This window comes from Mastigoproctus giganteus, chromosome 4 (assembly GCF_048544385.1).
Source record: "Mastigoproctus giganteus isolate SK-2022 chromosome 4, ASM4854438v1, whole genome shotgun sequence".
In the NCBI taxonomy this organism is placed as follows: Eukaryota; Metazoa; Arthropoda; class Arachnida; order Uropygi; family Thelyphonidae; genus Mastigoproctus; species Mastigoproctus giganteus.
The window spans coordinates 35,683,396-35,703,087 of record NC_143578.1 but is presented as its reverse complement, the minus strand read 5'-3'; the positions used below and the strand labels follow the sequence as shown (position 1 = coordinate 35,703,087).

The 19,692-nt window shown below is 34.4% G+C and overlaps 1 protein-coding gene across 2 annotated transcripts in view; it reads right to left on the bottom strand.

Annotated features, from left to right (window-relative positions):
- Positions 1–19,692, bottom strand: part of mib1 (E3 ubiquitin-protein ligase mind bomb 1) — a 501,099-nt gene that overhangs the window by 15,534 nt on the left and 465,873 nt on the right. For both annotated transcript variants that reach the window (XM_090372633.1, XM_090372634.1), the window contains 2 exons: positions 12,494–12,580; positions 5,072–5,217 (listed from right to left, as the gene is read on the bottom strand). In XM_090372633.1, the coding sequence (XP_090228759.1) occupies positions 5,072–5,217; positions 12,494–12,580 (233 nt within the window). The remainder of the gene's footprint in view (positions 1–5,071; positions 5,218–12,493; positions 12,581–19,692) is intronic.

The following is a 19,692-nucleotide window of genomic DNA, read 5'->3' as shown; positions in this document are numbered from 1 at the left end:
TAATACTCAAGAGTTAATGGACTTGCAAACTCAGGAGAAACGTATTTACAGTGAAGCGTACCAGATAATTACTATGAAAAGGTGCTGTAGTCACTAATATCGCTTGGCACTCAGGGCCTTCGGTGTTTGGGTTCCTTATCATTACTGATATTTAATGTCATTAGTCAGAGTATGCAACTTCAACAATATCAACATTAGGCAGATGGATGAAAAACAGTAAACAAAGTCATACATTGATAAATGCAAAGAAAACTGCATTTGGGTAGCAGTAATTCCAAAACAGTACAATTTGGGTAACACCAAGCAAAAGGCAGTTGAAATTGAAAGAAACCTAGGGATAATTGTATAGTCAAATATGAAGTACTCTGAGCAGTGCAGACAGACTATTAAACTGATTCGTGGGAGGTTCTGTTAATGATATGTACAGTTTCACATATTTGGTACACTATTTTGTTATCCTTGTAAATGGCGATTGTAACTATGTCTATCTCTGATCCCATAATTATCAGGAGTATAAAACAGAAAATTAATTAATTTATTTATGACATTAGATGCAAATGTACCTTAAAAGTAATGTGCCTTAAAAAGGCTTGGGACTGTTGAAATGATACTGCAAGTGAAACCGAAACAATAGTTTTGGATTTCTTTTAGTATAATTTCAGCAGTCTCAAGCATATTGCTGTTGTGCTAAGCGTTCTCAGTTTTCATACATAGTTTTAGTGGACAATAACTTGTAGAAGTTTTTTTTTACCCAGTGGTAAAATACACTTCTATGTGAGGGTGCTCTTGGAACTGGTGGAGTGAAAAAGAAAAGATGTTCAATTATTTTTGAAGCAAAAATAAAAATAACAAGAGCTGAAAGTGGTGAAGGCATGGTGTTTATTAAATTAACTTTATTAATGCACGAGTTAGTCATTTTGGAAAGATATCTCACAGTAAAAATCACTGCTGCAAGGTTGAAAGATATCAGGCAATCCACTATGATGAGTTGTTCAAGAAAGTTTTGCCCACAGTTTATCTATGACTGAAGATTTTCAAGAAATGCAAGAAAATGTTGGAGCTAGAGTCTTACAGAGATGACTCTGGGACTGGCAATTTGATTCAGCTGCAGGCACACATGCAAACTGAAGAAGGGATAAACCTCAAATTTAAGAGAAATCATGATGTCACAATTTGCTGTAAGATTCTTTATGAAGAGAAAAAGGCAACTTGTCAGTTTTATTTTTAGAACTTTACAAACAGGATTAGTTTATTAGGTATGTAAAGTAATTATATTTATTCATATTTCATTATAAAAAAATCTATTCACAAATCTTCAGCAAGTTATGACAGTTTATTATGGGAAATTAACATTCAGCTAGTGTACTTGGTTAACATACAGTTTTCCAAGAATGCATTAGGCATACAGGAACTCTGCCAGCAAGGATAAAGAGGTGATTATCTCATTGCATAAAACCAGCCACATTAGTGTCACATAGCATGTCAACCAATGGTATTATTGAGAAATATAATAAATATTTTTACAGATATCCCATTGTGCAAAAATACATTATCTCATGATGATTAACATTTATGATGGTTTTTACAAGTTACAAATTTTATTTACATTAAGATGCTTTTATCTCCTTTAAGTATCAGCATTTATCATTATTTTCATAAAGGTTTTATACAGGATAAATCCTATTAAAGCATAAAAACTGACAACACATTGGGGGGGGGGGGGGGTTGAGCCCATCACCACCAAATACGGAGGATGCGGAAAGGTCAGGGAATGACCACCACATATCCCGGAGCAATATGGCCTTAGTTCCTAATGCTCCTAAAAACTAAATAACAAACAAACAAAACATGGGAGGGGAAGGCACACAACAAATTTCAGAGGTTACATGCAGCCTATGGGTGCCACGAGCTTGATATGTCTGGTATAAAGCAATGGTCAGGTTTGGAAATTATAATTTTAAGGAAGATACAGATCTTTTGGGAAGGAGAAGAGCAACAAGATTAGTTCGGAACACAAATGGATATTCTTATGAAGAAAGACTCAAATAATATAAATTGCAGCAGCTGGAAACTAGGCACATGCGTGGCAACTTAAGTAAAGTGTTTAAGGTTTTAAAAAGGTTGCATGAACTAAATGCTGATGGCATCATTTACATTTTCTGAGGCAACACATACAAAGGGGCATAAATTTAAATTGCAAACATGTAGAACTTTGCTGTTATACAGAGAGTAATTGAATGTTGGAAGATTTCTACTCAGCATTGTGGACATAGGATGCTTGAATAAATTTAAAGGATTGGGTAAATTATTAGAAGGGATACACAACGAAGTATGTAAAATGTAAATTTTTTTTTTGGCTGATGTCATATAAGCCTGTTTCCTTGCACCATTTATTAATACTAATATTAATTTGTCCTCCCCACCCGATAATATTACCAGTGGATCTATGCTGATGGAATCCACATTGGCAATTCAGATGAAAGGTTTCAAGATAGTATAAGAGTTAGTGGTAAGATGAATCTTTCAATTACTTTGAAAACAGTTAAGGTGAGTGCAATAAAAAGATAAATGCAGGGAAGGTTTTTACTCCCCTTTTTAGGAACTGCCAAGATATGGGTATATTTCCATGCAGAAGGAAAAGTATCAGCAAAATAAGAGATTATAAAAAAGGCAACACAAAACTGAAAATAACTCTGAAGCATAGATCTTAAGAGCAAGTAAAGAAATGCCATCAGAATCTGGAGACTTCTTGGAATTGAGGTTATTCCCTTTTTGCTGGAAAGCAAAGGAAGCCATTTAATGTGACGTGTTTGGTATGATAGGATATTTATCAAGTATGTTAATGCAAGGGTTAACCACCACTACTTGGACAAGAGGCAAGTTTCCTACTTTTCACACTTTATGCGGCTGTACCAAAAAAATAATAACAATTTGATATTGTCTAAACTGGTGTTTTCCAAACTGCAGGTTGCGACCATTAGTGAGTCATAAAATCAATTTAGTGGGTCACTACAAGCATCGCATATGTATATACATATGTGTGTACTGGGTCATGATGTAAAATATATTTCTTACTTTAGACCATGGTCAAAAAAGTTTGAAAATCACTGGTCTAAACTAAACACATTATGAGGAACAAGTTATGAGGAATAGTTGCAATAAGACTTTATTACAACTATTTATTTTTAAAATGTTAATACGTAACTTGTATTTACTTTTCAGTGCTAAAATAGAGCCATAAATATATGAGGTGTGGCAATAAAGTTCCCGGACTGGTGCTGCTGTTGTGCTCACATTTGAGGAGTTTGAAAATAAAGTGGTATGTTATAAGCGGTATGTAGTAGTTCAAACTTTCTCCAACAGATGATGATATAGAGACTGTTCAGCAGGCTGACAGATTGTGAATAATAACCAGTTTTCTTAACAGCATTAATGTTCAATGTCATGATTTTGTAAAAGAGCAACAAAAGAATTATCAAATTTTCCTTTAAACTGGGAAAATCTGCAACAGAAACATATGAAATGTTAAAAACTGTTTATGGTGATGAAATGTTAAGTCATACCAGTGTGTCTGAATGGTATAAGTGGTTCAAAGATGGACATGAGGATGTTTGCAATGACCCAAGAAGTGGGCATCTGTCAACCTCTCAAAATGAGGAAAGAGTTACAAAAGTTCTGGAAATTGTGGCAAGAGATCATCATTTGACCCTCAGAATAATGGCTGATCAGTTGGATATGAATACGGAGATGATTCAAAAATTTTGCATGAAGATATAGAAAAAAGGTCTGTGCAAAATTTGTGCCACACAGCCTCAAAAATAAGCAGAAGCAACAAAGAGTGTCATCATGCAAAGACTTACAATCCTAACTTCCTTGACTGTATTTACTTAAGATGAGTGTTGGGTGTTTCAGTAAGAAAGACCTACAGACAATGCATCAGAGAATGCAGTGGATTTCAAAATCACCAAAAAGGCCCAAAAAATTTTCATTTACAGAAGCCTAGGATCAAGACAATACTATCATGTTTTTTGACAAACAGAGTGTGATTCACATGTGATTTGAACCTGAAGGGGAGAGAGTGAATACTGCATTCTATATACAGGTGCTGCAAAGACTATTGAAGTGCATTTCACAGGTAAGGCTGCAATTTTTACAGAAAGACAGCAGCTGGTTCTTGTTGCATGACAATGCCCCTGCCCATTCTGCACTTGTTGTGAAGACATTTCTAAAGAAACATGGCACTATATAGATCAACCATCCACCCTACTCTCCTGATCTAGTGCCAGCAGGCTTCTTCCTCATTACCAAGATGAAAATTGCCCTCAAAGGAAAAAGATTTCAGGATGTTGAAGACAAAGAAAAATGTAACTGCCAAACTGAATATCATTCTTTGGATACTTTCACTGACTCTTTTCAGAAACTTTTAGAATGGTGTAATAATTACATTCAATCAGGTGGTGATTATTTTGAATAAAAAATAAACCCATTTTTTTGAGCTACTTCACTTTGTGTTCTTTTTATTGCACCGGTTCAGGAACTTTATTTCCACACCTTGTATATTAATTAATTTTAAAATTTATGGTCAGTAAAACTAAAAATATACTGGCTAGCTGTTGAAAGTTACTTTCTTGTGGCTGGTGGATTTTATGAGCCCTGTATTAAGGTCCAGGGAATATACTGTGGCATTTTAGTACCTTTTCTATTTCGAAGTGGCACTGTGTCAAAAAATCTTAATACCCCATGAATATATGTATATGTAGGTAAAAGTATATGTAAAATTTAATATAAGTAAAATATAAGTTAATATATGTTGCATCTTGTGATTTTTTGTGGGTCTTGCAGAAGTTTATGCTGGATATGTGACTAATTTATGACAAGCAAGAAATTGGTGGCACATCATGAAGAGGTTTAACTTTTGACAATGGTCATCCAACTTGTTATTAAGTTTGCAACTAACATCACTTTTATCACTTGAATTTTGGAATCTAAGTAATTTTAATAGGCGGAAAATATATATTGTAGCTACAAGTAATAATATATATAAATGGAAATTCAATACACTAGCTCATACCTGCTCTTTGATATCCTGAAGTTGTTGCTGAAGCTTCTGAATATCATTTTGAGAATTATCACGGCAACCATTATTCATTACTAGACTTGGTCCTGGCTGAGGAGTCTGCGGCACTGAAAGAAGGGACAGACCAGCCCAAGATAATACTACAATATTAGTTGTAATCTGTTCTTGGTACCTTATATACATTTCAGTTAAAAGGTAAAATGGAAATAAAAGTTAATAGCTAATATATTAATAAATACAACTGAAGAATTTAAATTTCCATATAGGCTAAAATTTATCAGGGATTCTGTCTCTGTACTACTATAATCATGTATACTTCGTAATGTGGTCTGTCTGTAAATAGGAAAACATATTTTGAAAGTAGACATCTATATGATGACATCAGATGTAACATAAATGGCTATAGAGGAGAATGGTCAAAATACTTGAACAAATAAGGATACTGTTGGTAACCTGTAATAAATTATAATACAGAGAGAATCTCTGATAAATCATTTATTAATAATTGATGTGCATTTGCACATGAGCAAGAGACAGCAGAAGTCCTTAAATATCTTTAAATACATAGATACTTTAAATAAGATGTCTTTAAATCAAGTAAGTGCAATCCATGTCAGTTTTTCCCAGACATTGGCTAAAACCTGTACTAAAACTGAATTATTACACTGATCAGAAAGAAGTCAGAGTTGTTGATCATTTCAGAGATCTTAGTGTTACTATAGGTCCTGATTTTCATCCATCAGCTCGTATAAATAGCATTGTTTCGAAAGCTGTTTGGCTTCTTGGTCACATTAAATACACCATTTCAGCTTTAAATAGTGAAGCTGCTAATGTGATTTTTACAAGCAATAATTTTACCTTTTGTTGACTACTGTGCCATTATTTTGTCTCATAACAGATATATTTTTCAGACCTACTCAAATGTATTCAAATCAAAGTTACTTGTTTATTTATTTATTTTTTTTTTGTTTTTTGTTTCAGGAAACACATCGAGTTCCATTTGCAGAGATTGACTCTCCTGTTTTTCTAACTCTTATTCCTTGAGTAAATTCCTGTAATCAATACATGTTCTCCTCTTAGAATGAATTATTCATCTACGAGTACAGTATTTATTCAGGAAGCTGACCCTTGGTGTGCTGAAGTATCTTTTTTTTTAAATATATAATTCAACTGTTAACCCATTATATTCAGTTAAGACTAACCAAGGTATTTAGGCTTGGTTAGTCTTAACTGAATCAATCTTTACATTATTATTTGTATGTCACAATATGTTGTTCAAAGCTGTAAATAGTTGCATAGCTGCAATTTAATAGTTTTAAAACTGATTTTTTTTTTTTTACATATGGCACCTCCGTAGCCAGGTGGGAAGGAGCAGCAGGGCATAGCACACGCTTCTTGATTAGACCGGGGTTCGAGCCCGCCACCACCAAATATGGAGGATGCGGAAAGGTCGGGGAATGACGACCGCATATCCCGGAGCAATATGGCCTTAGTTGCTAATGCTAATTACATTCCATAGTTAAATTCTAAACACTACTTTCTATTATAAAATCCTGACAACATCATCATATATATAGTACCAACGTTTATGTACTTTATGTCTGTTTATTATAAGTCTGCTAATGTCTGAAATTTCCTTCATTGTAACTAAATTCACAGTGCATTTAAACATATCATCACAACACAAGATTTGCACAACAAAATACAGTTCTTTGGAAATAAAAATGTAGAAATTTGATGAGAGAAAAGTTACCCCCCATCATCTCATTAATAACATTATAAATCAATAAAAACATGTATAATACTAATGCCATGCAGTGAGAATTCTGTGATCAAATATTTCTATGCACAGCCTGTTGGATACTTCATTTAAAATTTCACAATGCAAGGTAGGGTTGACTAGCATGCATAAATTCATTGGCAATCAAGTAAAATGTGATAAAGTAAACATGAGTATCAAATTTTACATCCTTCAGCACAGCAATTGATAACAGGCTAGACCTCACTTATCCCAAAATTGAACTGAATTGTCAGTCATGCAAAAAAATCTATAACACTGTTGTAAATGATAAGCATACTTTGTACAATCTTGTAATTTAACAAATCCATTTCAGTACTAAGACCAACTCATCCATGTTATAATCCTGATAACATCATTATATATATATGGCACCTCCGTAGCCAGGTGGGAAGGAGCAGCAGGGCATAGCACACGCTTCTTGATTAGACCGGGGTTCGAGCCCGCCACCACCAAATATGGAGGATGCGGAAAGGTCGGGGAATGACGACCGCATATCCCGGAGCAATATGGCCTTAGTTGCTAATGCTCCTTAAAAAAAACCAAATAACTAACTAATAATTATATATATGTCTGTTGTATTCTTTAAAAAAAATAGCAATACTGTATATTATATTGCCAAAATCAGCTTGACACTTAACATATTTCAAAGAATCTTTTATTGATATCATATTTAGAGTTGGTACACTGTGGCCTAAATTGCAGATTGTATCCTCATTTGGAACCAATGGAATCAATTTTTTTATAACAGAAAAGTGGTATTTTGGTACATTTCTCCTTCACACAGCAGCCAATTCAGATATTAATTGCAGCATGTTGGCCAAGCCTGAAGCCAGCATTTCATTTCATTCCAAAAGTGCTGAATGGGGTTAAGGTTTAGGGGCTCTGAAGATCACTGAAGCTTCTGCATATATATATATATCTTCGAACTAAGTCATTACAGGCTGTGAAGTATATGGTGCACTATCATTCTCAAATAGAAAAAGGCCCAAACCATACTGCACGAGGTGTAGAATGAGTTTTTGAAGCTATCCACAATGTCAGTGTACTGCATAACAGTCATTTTTCCAGGAATGTTGGCCATTGGTATGTGCAATAATGAGAAACAAACCCAGATGATAACAGTATCTCAGCCAAACTTCATGATTAAGATGACACACTTTGGTAAATAACATTCTCTGGGCAGTTTAGAACAGTGCCCATGGAAATATCTATAGAAAAAGCATGCAGTAGAAAACAAACATCAGAGAGAGAGAGAGAGAGAGAGAGAGAGAGATCATTAATTAACATGACTGTCCTCTTTTGAATAAAGTCTAGGAGTTGTGGAGTCGCCACCCCAGATTTGGGAACAATATTTTTAATGTGCTTATGCCAAGAGAGATTAGAAGTCAGGGTAATATCTAATAAAGATTTGTGGTCTTGTGTAGAAATCTTGGTGTCACTGAAGATGAGCATAGGAGCAGTAGACTGTTTTTTGAGAAATAAGATGGGACTGTCTAGAAGGATTGACTAAGTCTTCTTCATCCAATTGGAAAATTACCTGGACACCACCATTTAAGGAATTGTTGGTAGATATTGAAGAAGTTGAAGCTGTCTCTGCAGGGCAAGGTTTCTCAAATTGGAAGGTGAAATGTAGTGTGCTATCAACAGCAAACTATGAATAGGATTTCCAGTTGGTAGAAGCAGGTTGTTAATATACACAAAAAGGAAAGGAGTCAGAGAAAGAACTGAACCTTAGGGGAACACCATTAGTTGAGAAGTCAGAGACAGAAAGCAATCTACCATCACTAGCTGCAAGTGGTCAGAGAGAAAACTGGCTGCCCAATTGTAAAAAAAAACAGATAGCAATCCATAAAATGAAGCTTGTTTGGAAAACTTTTATGCCAAACATGACCAAAGCCTTGGCAATATCAAGAGCACACTTTTTTCCATTGAATTTGTCTAATGATGAATAACATAAGCCAATATATCACCAATGGATCAGAACTGACAGAATAAAGATTGGAAATCATTAATCAGATGGGTTTCAAAATGGTGTGAGACTTGGCAGTTGATGGATTTCTCCATTACTTTGGAAACAGTGGAGTAAGTGCAATGAGTGAGAGTTAGAAGGAAGTGATTTTTTACATTTTTTAAGAACTGGCTTGATGTAAGTAAATTTTCAGGCAGAAAGAAAAACACAAATGATATAAGAAAGTATATAATCGTGACACACAACAGTTACAAGCTCAGATGTACGGATTTTGAAAACAAGTGGAGAAATGCCATTAGGACCTGAAGCTTTCTTAGCACCAAGATTGTCCAAAATTCTTCTAACATCCTTTTGTTGGAAGACCACAGGAAGCACTGAGTGGAGGGTACTTGGTATGGCAGGAGATGATTTGCCAAGATCATTGATACAAGAGTTGGAAGAAAAGTTGTTGTTGTTTGGTTTTTAGGAGCATTAGCAACTAAGGCCATATTGCTCCGGTGCGGTGGTCATTCCCTGACCTTTCCGCGTCCTCCGTATTTGGTGGTGACGGGCTCGAACCCCGGTCTAATCAAGAAGTGTGTGCTATGCACTGCTGCTCCTTCCCACCTGGCTACGGAGGCGCCCGTCGGAAGAAAAGTAGGATGCTAATAAATCTGCTTTATCTTTATCTGAAGATGCCATAGAACCATCAAGTTGTAATAAAGGTGGAAGTATAGATGGAGAGAAGTTGTCTTTAATAGCTCTAGCAAGAGACTAAAAGGCTCAACTACCAACTGGACAAGAAGAAAGTTTTCTACTCTTCACCTGTTCAAATTGATTTTGGATCGATTAAAAATCATTTTACAATTGTTGCAAGCAGTAGTGTATGCAGAAAATAAAGCTGGAGATTTGAATACAAGCGAATTGCAAAAATTCTTACCTTGAATGGTCTTGGTATTGGAAAATCAAAGTTTAGATAAAGGAGGAGATTTTAGAGAAGAATGTGGAATTAAGGATTGAATCCCTACAACAAAAATTTCACTGACATGATCACAGAAAATTTAATGATAAGATCTAAAACAGTAACCCAACCAAGGGAAAGAGGAATAGAAATCAAAAAGGTCATTCTATTTTGCATGAATATGTGTTCATACACATGTTATGGATGAATTTATTTTATTAATTCACGTGTGACCACATGTTTATTAATTCACATTCACATGATTAATGAAATTTTTGGATATAGCATACTGACATTCATTTGTTGATTGGTGTACTCCAGGGTTCCCCCCCATTAGCCGTAGAGCATACTGACAGCAAGAATATACTCAGCTCCTTGACTTAATGTGGTCTTGGTAATACCACCATTACATACTGCTTGGACTCCCTCCAGTTACTAGCTCGCGGGGTAGAGGCAGAGAGATTACATATTTGCTGATCCAGATGCCTTACAGAAAGTTTCCGATCATTTGTACAGGTGAACTATCTAGTAGTTGACCTGCTAAAACCATTTTAAAGTTGTATTCTCAAAATTTAAGGTATCAGATCTTGCCATGATGCCTATCATAACCTTAAAAGAAATTACCCATACTACATGAAAGGAGAGATGGGGGGGGGGTTGCAGATCTCAGCTCTGGAGACTAAACATGGGCTTTATTACTTTAAATCTCTAATAAGCAAATTGATGGTTTGCATACTGGGTGCCCAGTCATCTAACACCTAGTACTACCCAGTGAAAAAAGAGGGTCAGTCATTCCTCTGTATGATGTGGATTCCACACCTCAACCCCCAGTTATTTGGTTCACACTTGGGTAGTCACTTCCAATACACTACATGCAGTTTAAATACAGTTTAGTGTTGCTGACTTAGCATGTGGTTATATAATAGGATTACTAAAGTACCACCAATGTGAAGGTGCAAGCAGATGATTAGAATGTCACAGAACAACCAGAATTTGCTGAAATTCAATTTAGTCCACTTGATTCAGAAATGAGATTTGAATATTGGTGCCATCAACATTTTAGACTAGGTAGTAGTCCTAGTTGTCACACCTGGAAGAATGTCTGTGATAAGTCACAAGGACCATCACATTATTGTTGGCAATGAATGGCAGAAGATGAAGTACTGGTGAAAATTATAAATTATTAAAAAAAATTTAAATGTGGCTAAATATGTCTTAAAGAACCAGTAGTACATAATGTATTTTATATATTTTTAAGAAAAATAGTAATAGTTCTTAAAAATGGTAAACACAACATTAGAGTTATGTTTAAAACTAGAGCCAAAAAAAATCTAAGATCACCATGTTTTATACAATTGAAAAAGAAAAAATAATAATAATAAATAAAATAAAAATAAATAAACAATTAAAAAGTTTAAATTTATTGTTTCAGTAGCCTGAAAAATTCAGAATGACTATGCTTTTCCTGTCAGTTGGTCCTTGGCAAAATAACATAATTATATAAAACTATTTATCACAAAATGAGAAAATTATACAATTAGGGTAAATTCATAGGACGGTGTAATATCATTACCTGTATACTAAGACACCCCAATGTTCAAATAAAATAAACCCTTAAATCTGTAGATAGTGGTGGCAATAGCATTTCTTATGATTTGTTCATTACTTCTTTCTGTGTTTGATTGTACAGGAACATACATTGGTATTTGGCTGGATAGTGGTCAACAACTGAAATACAATCTTTTTGGAGATCATCAAGTGCGGATCCCTCGAAAAAGGGACACTAGCACTTGCACAGTATTTACGAGTTCTACCCTACCCACAAAGCAAAAGTATGATCTAAACAAACATGAATGGAAAATTTTTACAATTTTGACTTGCACAGGCTAAACAAATATGAAGTAAATGCCCCCAACAAAAAGTTTGTAATTTTTAAAATTAAAATTTAACTTAAATTAATTTATGCTACAATGACAAAGAAATGGTAAAGCAGCATTTTTAATAAGTTTTTGCTATTAAGAGATATAATAACTTTGTGCTTAAAATGAATCTATAAAAGTATTTAATGAATTTTAATTATTCTCAAATTGAGTGTCAGCCATGCAAAAGCCCCTAACCTCATTTAATGATGCCATTATTATTAATAAGCAACAATCCATGAATAAGATTTTAATTAATGAATCCACTTCTTATGAACTAAAAATAAATCTTTTAAATACTAAAATCAAATACCAATAAAACTGATTTTTTGTATATTACATTCAACAATCCCATGTCTTAAATTTACCAAAGTTCTTTCCATATCAAACATCCAATGCTTCATTAATATTCCTTTCACTCTAATCTATCTTCAGCAGATTTCATCAAGAGAATGGACGTTTCCTTAGTTTTTGTGGCTCATTTAACACAGTTAGTTAAACAAGCAAACGAATATTTTGTGAGTTTGATTTTATTTTATGTAAAGATTAATCCTAATTAAGATAAATTAAACACTTTTAAGGTCTGTCAAGATCGATTCAGTGTGGTTTTACTGAAAGGATTTTTGGAGGTCCCAAAAAAAAAAAAACAAAAGTCATAAGGAATAATAGCACTACAACTTAAAAAGATCTAGACAATAATTTAGTTGACCAAAATGAAACCTTTAATCAGCATACGTCTTTTTAGGTTGGTTAATAATAATAATATATATAATATTAATGTACATACCTGTTCCTCCACAACATACAATGAAGGGGATTACTTTATCTATTTGTGCACGGCACTGAACACACTTTTTCATAAGAGCTGCACATCCTTAAATTAAATAAAGAATTAACTGCAACAGCCAATAATGTTTTGAGTAAAAACATTGATTTTTGTGGTTAGAAAGAGAAAAAAATAATATTTATTATTATATAAAAGAAAGGTTATATATGTAATTTTATAATCATATTTCAGGCATGCTTGTTATTTAACATCTTTGAGTGGCAACTATCTGAAGTTAAGAAAAGATAATGATGCATGGTCATGATATTATTAAAGATTTATATTTAATAATGTAGATTAGCTTTTAATTTACTTTATTGAAACAATAATCATCCCATAAATTTTTCTGTTCTGCCAAAGATCACAGTTCCTCCATTTTGGTTCTATATTTTGAAAACTCTTGAAAAATACTTCTTTGCATGAAAAGCTTTTTAGCTTATAGAATAATAACTTGAACATTTCTTGTCTTGCATTTGTGGCAAAATTATTCCTTGGTCCCATTAAAAATAATTCAAAAGATATTTAAGATCATTTAACTCCCTTTGTGAAACAAAATTCTCTTCCTTGCTTTTTTGTCAGTAGCCATTTCATTGAATAAATCCTGCATTAACATACTGTGATTACTGATTGATAGTGGTTGTTTTATTTGAAGAATTTTATTATCTGATGTTCTCTGCTTGACAATCAGATCAAGAATTAGTATTCTTGATCTTTGTAATCATTAGTATTAGTATTGGCAGTGCTTTTTTTTGGATGCTGTACACTTCAAAATTTGTAATATTCCATAAATTTTTTCACACATTTACCTTACTTTTCAAATAAACTTAGTTATTTAACTAAATTTGCATTTTTCACTGTCTATTGTTAAGATATTTTCTATATAAAACTTTATAACCATTTTTAGAATTCTAAATTACACAGTCGGACTTCTGTTTAACGAACTCCTTTTATGGAATTTTTTTTTTAAAATTCCCCCTGGAAATTACATTTAAAATAGTTTCTGTTGAGCGAAGAAAATTTTCATATAACGAACAGCTTAGGTGAGACTTAACTGGGTACCCACTGTTCGGCCTTCTGGCAACTTAAGAAATTAGTGCTGCTGCTAAGCAAGAATTGAGAGAGCTAAAGGGATTACCATTGTACAACTTAGGGGTACCTGGTAAAACCTATCCGACCACCTGTCCCACATGCGGAGAAGTCGTGCTGGTCAACGGTGAGCAGATCAAGGGGTATTCCTAATAGGCTCTGGTTCACCTTCTACTACAGTGGCGTCCAACCTTTTCCCGTACAGGGACCATATTCAAAGTTAGATTTTTTTCAGGGACTGCACTGAGTGATTCGAGAAAAATTAGTGCGTTACATTTTCCATATCTTGTTACATGTAAAAGGAAGTTTCTGTTTTCAGTTACCGTTTTATATTTTCAGACTATATATAAAAAATGCAAATTCCCAATACTTTTATGTGTAACAATTCTATGTCACTATTTTATATTTTAGATTTTATTAAAATCATAAAAATATGACTTTCTTTTGTTTTTCAAAAAAATACCTTACTTTTGCCTTTAAATGCTCACTTTAGAAAATTTACAACCCGAAAGGATCACTGCTTAAGATGAATATAAGGTAAATAAATAAAAATAATGATGAACCTAAAATTGACAATATTCAAAAATTTTATTAAGCACAATACACAATTACATTTACTAAACAAAACATTTAATGAGAATTTTTTTTTTTTTTGATAATTAGCAAAATTTAAAATGCTGTATTCACTTTCTGCAGGGGCTGTAGGCTGGACATCGCTGTTAATCAACTGTAAGCGCCAAGTTTAAGAATTAGGAGAGAGAGAGAGAGAGTGATTTAATTTTACTTCGACACATAATCATCTGTTGTTTCGCGGAAGTGCATTATCCACATTTTCCCTATCTCTGTTTACACGGTCACAGTAGCTGAATATCCGAATGACAATTACATTTTGGACAGTTAAAAAAAAATCAAATTTAAGAACTAGTGACAATATTGATGACGAAAGAAGGAAAATGAGGACAATGAAGGTATTAAACCTTCTAAACGCGAAATGCTGGCATTTGGCGAAAATGAAGTTAGAAAATTGTCAATTAGGCTTCAATTAAATGAAAGAGATAAAATTTGTGGATTTCGAGAATACCTAATTGAAAAGAAGGTTTCGAAAAAATTGAAGAGCATTTGATGAACGCTCTGAGTACGATACCAATTTCATCGAGTGAATATGAATGAGGATTTTCACAAATGAATCTGATCGTCAGTCCAACCAGAGCTTTGTTGATGACAAAAAATTTCTTCACTACTATTTCTTAAAATTGTAGGCCCACTGGTGACACTTCGATCCAGCAAATATGTCGCTTCATGGCTGCTTCAGAAACGTCATTCATCAACAGACACAAACAGTGAGAAAAGAAGTCGGCATAGCGTGTTGGATGAGAACTCAATAAAAACTTTATTATGAAATTATTTTTACTAATTTTTACTTATTATTTTTTACACATTTTACTTATTTTTTATATACTTGAATAATAAATTTATGCTTAATAAACTGTGTTAATATACTTAATTTGTACTTATTCCAAAAACATTACTATTAAAGTAACAATATCAGGAAATACTTTTTTAGAGTACTGTACCTTTCATGTCCTTTTAATTTAAAATTTTTCCTGATAGCAAAGAATGAGTACCGGCACCTATTTTGTTACAAAAAAAGCACTGAGTATTGGCAAAGATGACGCAACTTTATACAGCATCAGCCAAAAAAAAAAAAAAAAAAATTATCACTTGGGATGAACCCTTCTAATGATTTGTCCAATCATTATTGATATTTATTCAAACATTAGACTTGCACAACACCAGGGGGAGTTTATTCTGATTACTTTTCCCTGTGGCATTTCAATAGCTGATGCAGAAAGCAGGCAGGTAGCCAATGACCAGAAATGTTCTGCTACCAAGTAACTGACTAATACACAAATACTAGTTAATACGAGGGGTTTCCGAAAAGTAAGGTAACACATCTTTTCTTTTGATGATGTTTAATAATACGAAGTTGAAATTACACACCAAAAAATAAGTGAACATGCACTACTTCTCCACAAAGTCTCCAGTTTTAGTGATGCATTTTTACCAACGATGGATCAGTTTATGAATACCAGTACTGAAGAAGTCCATGCCCACACGCAGTAACCATCATTGCACAACCTGATGAACTTCCTCATTCGTGGTGAAATGCTTTCCTGAAAGGTGTTTTTTCAGAGGGCCGAACAAATGTAAGTCTGAAGGTGCTAAGTCTGGGTTGTAGAGGGGATGTTACAGAGTTTCCCAACGATTACGGTGCAACCACTCACGAGTGGTGTGGGCAGTGTGTAGAGTTGCGTTGTTGAACAACAAAATCATGTCGCTTGTCAGGAGTCCTGGTCGTTTGCGTTGAATGTTGGCTTTCAGTTTTTCCAACATTGCACACAGTAAAGCTATGCATTGATTGTTCCTCCCTTTGATAACATTCAAAAAGACTGCCAGTCTTTTTGAACGTTATTAATGGGTCTATCTGTCCACTGTGTTTCATCTTATTCCCTTTTACCATTATTAAGAAAAAAAATTTGTTACCTTACTTTTCGGAAACCCCTCATATATGGGAAATAAAATTCCCCCACAATAAAGCATCCTGATATGCTGGCTCATTCTGTTTGTCTGTTATACTTTGTTAGCTACTTGCTGTATGACATGCTCCTATTCTCATTTTTGTTTCACTTAATATTACATTGATGAGGGAAGAGACAATTTTGAGCTTCCTTCACACCGTGGCTGAGTTAGTCAGTCTTTGGTGAGCACTAATAAATGAACTCAGGTTTTCTATTCGGTAATCTGGGTTTCATTCCACCCAAATCATACTTAGGTCAAGCAGCACTGAATGTGTTAAAAGATTATCCTTTATGGCAATTTTTTTAAAATTTGAAAGAGCACATTCCTAGGTATTTTTTTTTTTCTTCAAAATCAATAAATTCTAAATATACAGCATATATCTTGGCATCCACTGTTTAGTCCTAAAATCTGACCATTCTTCTCCAGGGTTTCACTCAACATTATTTTTAAGATACTTTCATAGATTTTGCCTAGTACGCTAAGGAGTGAAATTCATCTTTACCTGTCACATTCAGCTTTATTTCCCTTTTCATATATTGGTACAATTAATGCTTTGCTCCAATCTTCTGAAACTTGTCCTTTGGAAAATTATGTGGATAATGTGATGTAATTACCAATACATTATCTTTCATCCAGCTTTCAGCATTTCAGGTCTAATTTCATTTACAACTGCTATCTTTTCATACTTAATATTTTCCATGACCTTGATAATTCTCAAATTATTCCAAGGATCTTTGTCTAGGCTCTTTCACACATACCTTAGCCCCCTTGCACTTTTATTTATACTGCAATAAGGATTTATTACATTTATCCATCGCATATTTATCATAATCAAGTTTGAAGAGTAAGTCAATTTTAAGAAAATTGATGTTAGGGAAAATGTGAATATGTTTCATTATTATTTTTTAATGTCCTGTACAGCATCAAATCATCATCCATTTAGGATGAATTTGATTTTAAAGAACAAGAATTAGACTGGGAAAATAAGGACAGGGTTATCTCTACAATTCCATGATAATCAGTGCAGAGTGCAGCCTAGCATTCTCACAATACAAGTACTAGGTCCCTTTTTCTCAAATAGCGAGGCTTTACATGGTTAATTATTTTAACCAAATGATCCAAAATGTGCATGCACAGTTCTCCATATTTACTGTCTTACTTGGTGGGATAAAGAAGTTTGTTATTACTGGTTAAAGCCAGTATAGCTTTTAAAAGCTATACCAGCCTTTGTCTAGAGGACAGCATTTTCCTATTTTATTTATTTACTATTTTTTTCATTAACAAACTTCTTTTATTTGCATTAACACATATTTTCGTTCATATAGGTTCCTACTGCCTTCATAGGCACTCCCTCCCCCACATTAACTCAGATTAACATCCAAAAACCCTCTATAGGCCATCAGAACATTTACATTGACATAGGGCATACTGCCTACAGAAATTTCACCATCATGCATGCCACAGTTCATGAAGGGCGCAGCTGTACATTACAATTTAGTTAGCACATAAAACAACCTGAAGAAGGGAATATGATCTCGTTTTCAGTCTGACCCCTACAGAACAAGCAGGAAGTAGGGGCCTATTCGCATTTAAGCTGATATATACCCGTTGGGCTTTGTGTCGCCTATCTCAGTTTGCGGGGCTTAGAGGGGAACAGGTATCCTGTGTGTTATCAGACACTCAGCCTAAAACACTGATGGATCCAATATCTCTCTATTACAGAAGATTTAGGAGAAGTCCGGTTGGCCTGCCTCCCTAAAATTCACTCATGCACACCTTCTCGATGGTAAGCCCTGTTACGTCACTTAGGTGGAAACGAATGTGTAGAGTGGTTCTCTTCAAGACGCCTGGTCAGCGTGAAGAGGAAAAGACCAAACCCTCCAGCATATGACAGCACGACAAAACAAATGGCCCTCAGTCCCCAGCAGCTTTCACTCTCCCTCTTACAGCAGCGAGAGGATCAGAGTGGAAACAGAGGGTGCTAAGAATCTCTGGGTACGACCAGGCTGCCATGCATGGAAACTGAACTTGGCCTGTTATAACTTAAGATCACTCATCGGTGAAGACAGGATATTAGAGCTGGAAAAGGAATTAGAAAATGTGAATTGGAATATCATCGGTTTGGCTGAAACAAGAAGAAGAAATGAATCACTTATAAGTTTATCAAGTGGAAATCTGCTGTACACCAATGGAAACAGTGAAAGGAGTGAAGGTGGAGTTGGGTTTCTGGTCCATAAAGATATTAAAACCAATATTTTGGGATTCAAAAGTACATCATCAAGGGTGTCAAGACTAATACTCAAGATTTCTAAGAGGTACAAACTAAAGATTATAATGATTTATGCACCAACATCGAGCCATGATGATGAAGAGGTTGAAGAAATGTACACCGAAATTGAGAGTCTTCTAGATGAGCAGAAAACCCACTACACTATTATTATGGGGGACTTCAATGCTAAGGTTGGAAAAAGGCAAAACAGTGCAGAAAGAGGAACTATAGGAAATTTTGGAATTGGTGAAAGAAATAAAAGAGGTGAAAGACTTGTGGAATTTGCAGAATCTCAAGGACCGTCAGTAATGAACACGTTTTTCAAGAAAAGGGTGAACAGAAAGTGGACATGGAAGAGTCCAAATGGATTAACAACTAATGAAATCGACTTCATCCTCACTAACAGAAGATATATTGTGAATGATGTTACTGTCCTGAATAAGGTAAATGTTGGAAGTGATCACAGAATGGTAAGATGTACACTTGATATAGATGTAGGAAAGGAAAAAACTGACTCGAGTAAATAATACAAAGGTCTTTGAGATAACAGAAGAGGAGAAAAAGCAATATGTACTGAAACTTAAGAACAAGTTTGAGCTTCTGCAGACTGCTCAGGACCAAGATATCGATGAGGAATAATACAACTTTCTGAAAGTGATAAAGCCCAAGAAACCTATAGGGAAAAAGAAATCCAAAGAAGAAAAAAATTAGTCAAGAAACACTTGTCATGATGAACCGAAGACGACAAATGAAGAGCAAGAAAAACACTGACAGGGAGAAAATTGAGTATACTGAGTTATGCAAAGCCATTAGAAAGAGACTCAGAGAGGACATAAGAAGATTTAACACAAGAAAAGTAGAACAAGCATTAAGGAAAAACAAAGGATTTAAATCAGCAGCCATGAGCAGTAATACAGAAAGACAAACGATACTGAAACTGAAGAATAGCGATGGCGTACTTATAAACAGCAGAGAAGGCATAATTCAAATAGCAGAAGACTACTATAGAGAATTATACAAGGAGCAGGGGAATGATGCCAGCAGTGGGAAGATGGATTGCAAAGTAGCAACACATACGACATACCCAATATTCTTCCTGATGAGGTAGAACATGCATTGAAGAAAATGAAGAATCAGAAAGCCCCGGGGGAAGATGAAGTTACTGTAGAGTTGTTAAAATTGGGAGGAAGAGACATAACACAAAAACTGGCAAGGCTCTTCACAA